The sequence below is a fragment of the Limulus polyphemus genome, unplaced genomic scaffold (genome assembly GCF_000517525.1).
Source record: "Limulus polyphemus unplaced genomic scaffold, Limulus_polyphemus-2.1.2 Scaffold8734, whole genome shotgun sequence".
Taxonomy (NCBI): Eukaryota; Metazoa; Arthropoda; class Merostomata; order Xiphosura; family Limulidae; genus Limulus; species Limulus polyphemus.
The window spans coordinates 7,890-17,088 of record NW_013674344.1 but is presented as its reverse complement, the minus strand read 5'-3'; the positions used below and the strand labels follow the sequence as shown (position 1 = coordinate 17,088).

Below are 9,199 nucleotides of genomic sequence, written 5' to 3'. Positions count from 1 at the left end.
CTGTTTGGTTTTACAATTATTGTGTTTCTGTACAGTAGCTTTAACTTTAGTTAGAAGCTGTTTGGTTTTACAATTATTGTGTTTCTGTACAGTAGCTTTAACTTTAGTTAGATGCTGTTTGGTTTTTACAATTATTGTGTTTCTGTACAGTAACTTTAACTTTAGTTAGAAGCTGTTTGGTTTTTACAATTATTGTGTTTCTATACAGTATCTTTAACTATAAGTTTACTTGAGTTAGATGCTGTTTGGTTTTTACAATTATTGTGTTTCTGTACCGTAGCTTTAACTGTAAGTTTAGTTGAGTTAGAAGCTGTTTGGTTTTTACAATTATTGTGTTTCTGTACCGTAGCTTTAACTGTAAGTTTAGTTGAGTTAGAAGCTGTTTGGTTTTTACAATTATTGTGTTTCTGTACACTAACTTTAACTGTAAGCTTACTTGAGTTAGAAGCTGTTTGGTTTTTACAATTATTGTGTTTCTATACCGTAGCCTTAGCTGTTAGTTTACTTGAGTTAGAAGCTGTTTGATTTTTACAATTATTATGTTTCTGTACAGTGGCTTTAACTGTAAGTTTACTTGAGTTAGAAGCTGTTTGGTTTTTACAATTATTGTGTTTCTATACTGTAGCTTTAACTGTAAGCTTACTTGAGTTAGAAGCTGTTTGGTTTTCACAGTTATTTGGTTTCTATACTGTAGTTTTAAATGTAAGTTTACTTGAATTTCTTGGGAAGTTAAACATAACACTTTTTTGAGCTTTAATTGTTTGAGAACATGCTTAGATCACTAGAATGAGCTGCAGTGCATGTTGTTGGACAGGTATGTGGTAGTAGCCAGAGTTGGCAGTGCTGTGGTGTGCTAGAAATGTGGTTGTTACAAATATTCTGTATACAATCTTAGTTAAAACATGAACCTAGTGTCATATGTTCTTTAAATATTTTTTTAGAATGTATAAGAACATTGGTATTTATTTTGTTTGCTGCTGCTGCTTATAGGGAATGCTTGTTCAAGTTTGGAGAGAAACTGGGTGAAGAAGTCTGGGAAGCCATCAACACTTGTTTTGATGTGATGCCTGTTGCAGCTGTTGTAGATGCTAAGGTACTTACTGTCTTAATCATTTCATAATCGCCATACAATCAGTCTGAAATAATTAAATATTTTTTATGAGTTTGAATTGGATCTGTTTTAGTTAACTTTTCGAAGTAGAACATCAATGCCAATGAAAATTCTTTAAAATAGATACTATATCATAAAGAATTTTGAACAACATTTTAGTTTCTAGACAGATCTTGGTTACAAGTAATTACTGAATCAATTACTATATGACAAAGAGTTTCTAACAAAATGTTAGACCCTACACAGTCTTTCCTTTAAAGTAATTAATGAACCAATTTCTATTTGATGGAAAATTTCTTTCATAATGTTAGTCCTTAGGTAGACCTTTCTTAAAAGTAATTACTGAACCAACCCCTGCCTGTGGAAAAATTGCTAATGAAATGTTGGTCCATGGGCAGACCTTCCTTAAAAGTAATTTTTGAATCAGCTACTTCATAACAAAGAATATCTAGCATATTATTAGTTCTACCTATAAAAACTGTGACTGTCTTTAATATGAACTTAGAAGTTTAGAATAATTTCGTGAAATGGTTAAAACTAGTCTGAATGTTGCACTAGAGAACATTTGATATTTTTAGTAAGAATAACTAACATTTACTCCATTTAACTTTCATCTACGAACACAATTTTGTATTCTTCCTGCACATCTTTTTGTTATTCTCTACTGCAGGTTTTTTGTGTACATGGAGGTATTCCACCCCCCTGGTTTGGAGAAGGTTTAGTTGAAGCCATATTGGATATACCTACACCACTACAGGACCCAGAATTGCAGAGTCAACTGGCATGGGAGTTAATGTGGAGTGATCCTATTAGGTTGGTTACCACATCTACTTTTATATGTAAAGAAATGAGGGTTTTGCTAAAATAGTTGTTTGAGTTAACTTTAGAAATGTCTACAGCCAATTTAGGGTTATATAGATAATGGTAATATAATGCAACATATTAAGATTAGTAATGTCTTTTATATCATATCTGATAATCCTTACTTGTATATTGTAGTTTTAGTTTATTTTGAGTTGGTATATATATTTTATAATCTTAAATAATGTTAACAGTGTTTTGATTTGTTTCTGTGTGGTCCAAGTTGTGTTCCTCTTATTGGATGTGTTGTGAGTTTGTTCTTATGTTGGAACAAGTTCTCCCTAATATAATCTGGTGGATGAAAAATTGGTCATAGTTGATAAGTATTCATCTTAGCCAGGAGACACTGACAGAAGAGGAAGAGAAGTTACTGCAGAACACAGATGGTTTCATTGACAATAAAAAACGTGGTACAGCTCACACTTTTAGTGCTGATGCCCTGGAGTCCTTTCTCAACAGGAACAATCTTTCTCATGTAGTCCGAGCCCATGAGGTACAGCAGACGGGTTTCCAGGTAATGTGAACTTGTGCTCACTTAATAATCAGACATTATTAGCAATTTGAAAGTTGTAGTTAAGTCAGTCCGAGGCATTCATTTGATGATGTTCAGAATTAGCATTATTACTTATATTTCCAATACGATAACTTACCTCCTGTCATAGAATAGTATTTTCTTGACTTGTGCTGCCCTCTATACGTGCAATTTTTGCTCACCATTAGCCTTGATGCTCATACCTACCCTCACATAATTTCTCATGGTATGAGCATGCAACACCCTCCTAGTGCAGCCGATTCCCTCTATACTGTAGAGCACTATCATCAATTTTCGATTTGGCATTCTAGTGTGCCGACATGCTCAATATTTGCTCTGTACTTACAATTCTTACGTGCACTTTTGGTTAATTCTAATGTGTTTTGACAACTCTTAGTTTGTTGTCATTTGTTTTCTGCTTACTTAGTATTTGTGGAATATTTTTCTTTTTCATTTCCACATAGTGAACTCTCACTAAAATGCCTTCTGTTATGGATCCAGCTACTACTGATCCACCATTTCTTATTACTTCTGTGGCTTTTTCACGTGGAGGTTTTGGCCATGATACATTGTAAGTTGTAAACTATCTTGGCCTCTGGGAACTCAGCCATATCTCCCATTTCTGGAAGAATCTGGTCCTGACAAAGAGGATTTAGACAGCCTTTGCTACACCATCCTGTGCTAACCCTCTGGATTTCCCTCATCCTTCTTTGGCATTTTTGGATATGATTTCCTAGGTATGTTACGTATTACCTCTCTTCCATTCATCTTCTTTCCAAGGTTGTCCACTGTTCCCCTGAGGGGTTTTTAGGAAATATACATACCCTTCTATTTTCCACATTAGTGCACTTATCTTCCTCAGTCTTTTCTCTTCAACCATGGCTCCTTTGTTGTTGAGATATCCTTGGCAGGGATATTTTATTGTCTCATGTGCTTCCTATTTGTGAGACTTCTGTCTGGTCCCTTTTTATGGCAATCTATCTTTGGGGGTATTCCTAATCCTTTGGAGTCTTGGGTGTAAGCTGCATGTCAACATTCCTCCTTTGTTTCTCAACTTTCCTCTCCTACCCCTGTTCCTGTGTCTCTCACTCATGCATCCTCCCCACTACCAGTGTCAGCCTCCCAGATTTTTGCAGAGAGTCGCCAAATTGCTCATTGTCATATTTTTTAACACCAGTTTTATTAGTGACACTCCTGTGGGTTCTGGCACTGTGGATGTACAGTTAGCCAGATTTGTTCACCTGTAGTGCCTATTTACCGTGAACTCCTGGGTTCTTCAGATTCTAACAGTGGTCAGTGCCTTTGTGCACCATCTTTGACTCAAGGTTTGCAGTTCCATCGTTATATAGATGACCAACTCCTTTTAGCTCCATCCCAACAAGCCTCCTACAAACATCCCCATTTCCTCCTACAAGAAGCAGCCTGCATGGTATGGCTTGTCAAGCTGAAGAAGTTCTATCTCTCCCCATGCAGTATCTTAGCCATTTTGGGGTATTTTGCAACAACTACTTCAGTAGAGTCCATCCTTCTCATTGTTTGAGGTCCATGGACTCTTGATTTCCAAAGTCAAGTCCTTTCCTTCTCCACCTGCATACCAAGTTCTATCTCTCTTGGGAACCTGTGCTTCCATGGAAGCCCTCATACTCTTGTGATTGTGCATACATGCATTGTCTTCCATGGGTGTTGCACAATCAAACAAATCTTGTTCAGGATTCCTTGGCATATACCATGCTCCTCCCTCCTTCCTTACAAGTCAACTATGCCTGGTGTCAGAGATATCACCTCGGCTAGCATTCCTCTGCTTTCTCCCTGTCCCAGTTTGCACCTTCTTACAGATGCTTCTCTTACAGAGTGGGAAGTGTATCTGGATTTTCAGGAGATCTATGGTATTCAGACAGTGGTCAAATCTTCCCTTCACATCAGCTTTTTGCAACTTCTTGCAGTATGCCAGGTCGGATTATTTCCTGACCCACAGAATTAAGTCTGACTTGCCATAGCCACTCTACACCATCTGACATGTCAAATTACAGATTGGACGTGCATCTTTTCCACCCATTTTAGCAACACGTATCTTTACACCAGGTGAACAGTATACCTGATACAGATGAGGTGGGGTCTCCCACAGATGTGACCCTATACATTAATGTATCACACTCCATGGGTTCTATTTGGGCTCCTTCTGAAGAGTGCTCATCTTGCTAACTTTTGCACTGGTCCCTCCACTGTTTCAATATAGGATTCTAGCTATTATGTGAGAGGAAGTAAGGTATCATATCAGAAGTTAACATTTTCCTGCACTGAAAATGAATTTCTGATAAATACTTACCTCCTCTCACACTTCCCACCCTTCCTCACCACTTCTGATGCATCTTTTGTGCTTAATATCGAAGTGATGATAATGTTCTACAGTATAGAAGGAGTTAGCTGCACTAGGAGGGTGTGTCACACTCCTATTGGTGGAGGGTTGTTGCATGCTACAATGCAGCTATACCATGAGAAATTACGTGAGACTAGTGTAGAATGAAAATTGATTAGTAATACATTTTCAGTGTAGAAAAATGTTAAAGTTAATATTGTGGACACTTAGTGATGTGGTTTCACATTTATTCCAGGTGCAGCTAAAAGGTAAACTATTGACAGTTTTCTCTTCATCTCATTACTGTGGTGGAGCCAATGAAGCTGCCTGTATTTTAGCTGATCGCTACAAGCTTAGAACCATACGACTTGATACAACCTGAAACTTGTTTTACTTGCCACTGGTTGGTCATGAGAAACTGACATTCTATCAGATTTGCCTGGTGGAGAAACACCTCAGGTATTCGTGAGATCAAGTCAACTTGAGCACGTTTGCAAAGGAGAGGGAAGGATTCTGTTTATCTGTTATTTACTTTATTTAACTAAAGAATTTATCCATGGATTTTTTTTCAATATTATAGTCTTTTCAATGAGTAGTTTATTTTTGTGGTTAACATTATTTAGTTATGTATTAGTTGTACATGTAAGACTTTGTTTACCTGTCCACCATTTATAAGCTAGGTAGAAATGCATCCATTGGCTAATTGAGACAGGGTTGTCTGTGTTTCCAAGGTGATTTTGGAAACTTTCTTACCTGTACAAAGTTAATACAAATGTTATATTAGCTGTTAAGTTAGTTTTATAAGTGAAAAAAATGTTTCTAGTCTAAGGTATGAGCAAATACTATTTAACTGCTATGTTGTGCCAATCCTCAGAGGTGAATTGATAACAGTTTGGGTTGTTTTTAACAAAGTGTATTGTATCTTGTTTATTACATGTGTTGTGATGAAAATTCATAAATAATTGTATAGTGCAGGCTGAACAAGTTTACATACGTGAAAGCAACCATTGAATATTCTGTTTTTATAACAAATTAATTTTCAGGTCAAAGAAAGGATTTAAAGTTCCTTATAACTTTTTAGAAGGGAGTTTGCTAAAAGATATATTGACACTGTATTAGTTCATATTTAAATATTCAAGCTGACATTTTTATTCTATTGGATTACTTAATTGTACTAACATACTGCAATATAAAATGTAAAATATTAGTTGGATTAAGGAATTATTAACTTTTAAAATTTCTTATTAACCTTATTCATGAACGTACACTTAGTCATAGCCAAACGCGTGACAGTCATTACATTCCTTGTTTCAGATAATGGAAAATCTTGATTTTTATAAACAACTTTTCTCTGATATTTAATTCACCTTAGATGTTATATTTAATGTTTGAATTGTATTTTATTCTTTCATTTTGTACTTTCTTGAAGAAATTGTTATATAAACATTTTCATATAATAAAAATGTCACTTATTTGTACTGGAATATACTTGTTTAAAATATCATACGTTTTTTTTGTCTAAGTGTTACTTTAAAATGAGTCAAACCTTAACACATTAAAGCCATTAATAATTTCACATACTATGAATGAATACTAGTATAAACAAATGGTCATAGCATTTCGGGGTTTAGGTTTCCTCATAAATCTGTAAAGTTCAAACTATCGACATTCATACCCATAAGGTTATTTAATATATTTACACAGAAATTAAAACTCTTTTGATTTTTGCAGTTACCAATCTGAAATATACTCTAAACTATTTCTGAAATGTAGATCTAAGTTCCATGATCCTCTGAATTTGTTCCGGATTTTATTTTATTTTTCACAAATTCCAATTTAGTGGTATTATAATGAAAGTGGTTGACCTTCAGAGTGACCTCGACCTTTGATCTACATTTACCAAAAGCTAATAAAGTGATTGTTGGGAGACACTCAATCGTCATCAAAAATTTCGTTAAAATCAGATGGAAACTTTGTTGATTTATCATTGTTCACACACACACGAGTAAAAATAATATAGCTTTTTCCAAGTTAGCGGATAATGTTATTACATTAATATAGATAAATGTAAGGAGACTCTCTTTGAGGAAAATGTTCTAAATGATACATAAATAGTTTGTTCGTTAGTTTGTTGAAACAACTGAAGTGTACAGTTCCAGCTTTAGGTGGTTAAGTGGTAAGTTTACAGAAGTTTGTTTCACCGAGGTGAACAAAGCTTATATAGTCCATCGTGTAGCTCTATACTAAAAATCAACAACAACAGCTTACCTTGTGCGATGTCATAGTTTTTTCAAAGCAGAAATAAAAAGTATAAGTACTTTGTGTTTAAAAGTTCAATTTTTAAAGTACCACTCGTAACAAGTTATAGAGTTGTGTTCAAAGTATAGAAGGGTAGTTATTTCTATTCATACGTTGCCTGTGTTGACAAAATATCCAAACTTTAAAGGCACGAGCTCATTCCTGAGAAGATATTGTTCGTTTGCGACATTATAGGAAGTGTTTTGAAACTATTCCCTGCATTTTGGGGGATTATTAATGGTTGCACAGGTAAGCATAGAGTACTGTAGAATGTTAAACGTGACAAACAAATGTTCATTTAACTTTATAGATCATAAAAATATAAATAAAATCCCAAGCCAAATCATTTATTTCTCATAAGGTTATACATTTACTTTGTGTTGCTGTGATACAATATTTTAATTGTAGAGCTTCTGGGCGTGAAAAAATATTGATCACAGTTAAAAAACACGAAGACTGAGAAGATATAACACAATGAAATTTCAAGTTGAAAATACCTGATGATGGAGTTCGTCAGTATAAATATAGCCTTTCGGGAACGTATGCATAGAATTAGAGAAATGTCTACCCCAACATAATATTCTTTGATATTAGAACAAACACCTAGTACATATACATCTTTGATGAATGAAAATGATAAAGTACCTGGGAATTCAAGTGAAATAACTTCTATGATTGTGATTCTTTATAAAAGATGGCCTAACTGTTGAGTTGAATTTTGGCCTCAGAATGGTAATTTCCTGCTTGAGGTTTTTAATGAATTTCTGAAAACAGGTGAATATTGTATTGAAATATGGAAAACTCATATAATTTGGTTTGGCCAAAAATCATGTACGGTTTCAACTTCAGCTATTCCTTTCAAGAGGAGTGTGAGTTTCAATAAGTTTTTCTTTTATTTACCTTAGCTTTATAACAACTTCTTCATAATTTGAGAAAGGAAATTGGTAATTTAAAACCAATAGCGATGTTCAATGCCCATCAAAGACTTATCCTCTTATGCTGACGGTATAAATATTTACATTAGACAGGAAGCAGAATTTAATGGTATTGAGAACAAAATAAAGGAATTTGAAATATATTCTGGATTAAACTTCAATGAAGGGAAATATTTTGGTTTATGGTCTTTTGATTGTAAAACACACGTAGAAGAGAAATTAGGCTATCCTTGGAGTAAAAGTACTTGGAGCTTATATAGGAAATTCTCTAACGTGGATTCAAAGAAACTGGGATGAGCTGAAAGAGAAATGTTGTAAACTTATTACAATTTCGAAACATTTTAAACTTTTTTTATCATTAAAAGAGAAAATATTAATTTTTGTTAATAACTGTAGTGTGTTGCATAGATTTGGATACTTAAATCTACTTAGATTTCGATAGATTATTTCCAAAAAGTTTGGATAAATAAACATCGTTATTTTTCAAAAAATGCGAGCTGAATATTATAACTGAACGAGAAATTAACCTAAACGATTATATTTTGTTGTCCATATAGAGAAGATTTGATTAGAGATAAAAAAATAACAAAGATCTCCAGTGTAATGTCTGTTCAAGCGAATTGACAAATACTTTGATCTCTCAGTAGTTGCCTCGTGGATCAGCGATAAGTCTGCAGGCTAACGACGCTAAAGATCAGGCTTCGACAGCCGTGGTGAGCAGAGCACAGATAGCTCATTAATAAAACGATGTTTATCAGAAGCGGCAGTTGATTACTGAATTGTCTTTATCAGTTTACACACATTTGATAAATATATTTTAAATGTTAGTTTTTTCGAAAATTTTACATGTGTAAGTTAAATTAACAAGTAGTTCACTAGCATAGAAACCGGCCATAAGGAAAAAAAACAACAACTCGAAAATTAGTCTGGGATACTGAGGTATAAAACGGTCCCCGCGTGGACAAAAGATATAGCAATGACTGGTCTTTGAGATCAAAGTTTAGAAAGAAAACAACAATGACCAGTACATTGAGTGGTCACAAGTAAATAGACACCGCCTTTTCAGAAAAATGAAAATTTTCAGTCATATTCACATGAATTGATAT

At 34.3% G+C, this 9,199-nt stretch overlaps 1 protein-coding gene across 1 annotated transcript in view; it reads left to right on the top strand.

The window, feature by feature from the left end:
• LOC106475533 (serine/threonine-protein phosphatase PP1-like) overlaps positions 1 to 5,807 on the top strand; it is a 16,115-nt gene extending 10,308 nt beyond the window's left edge. The window contains exons 5-8 of the mRNA XM_013936211.2: positions 991 to 1,093; positions 1,782 to 1,924; positions 2,309 to 2,486; positions 5,117 to 5,807. Of these exons, the coding sequence (XP_013791665.2) occupies positions 991 to 1,093; positions 1,782 to 1,924; positions 2,309 to 2,486; positions 5,117 to 5,242 (550 nt within the window). The 3' untranslated portion in view covers positions 5,243 to 5,807. The remainder of the gene's footprint in view (positions 1 to 990; positions 1,094 to 1,781; positions 1,925 to 2,308; positions 2,487 to 5,116) is intronic.
• The last annotated feature ends 3,392 nt before the right edge of the window (positions 5,808 to 9,199 follow it).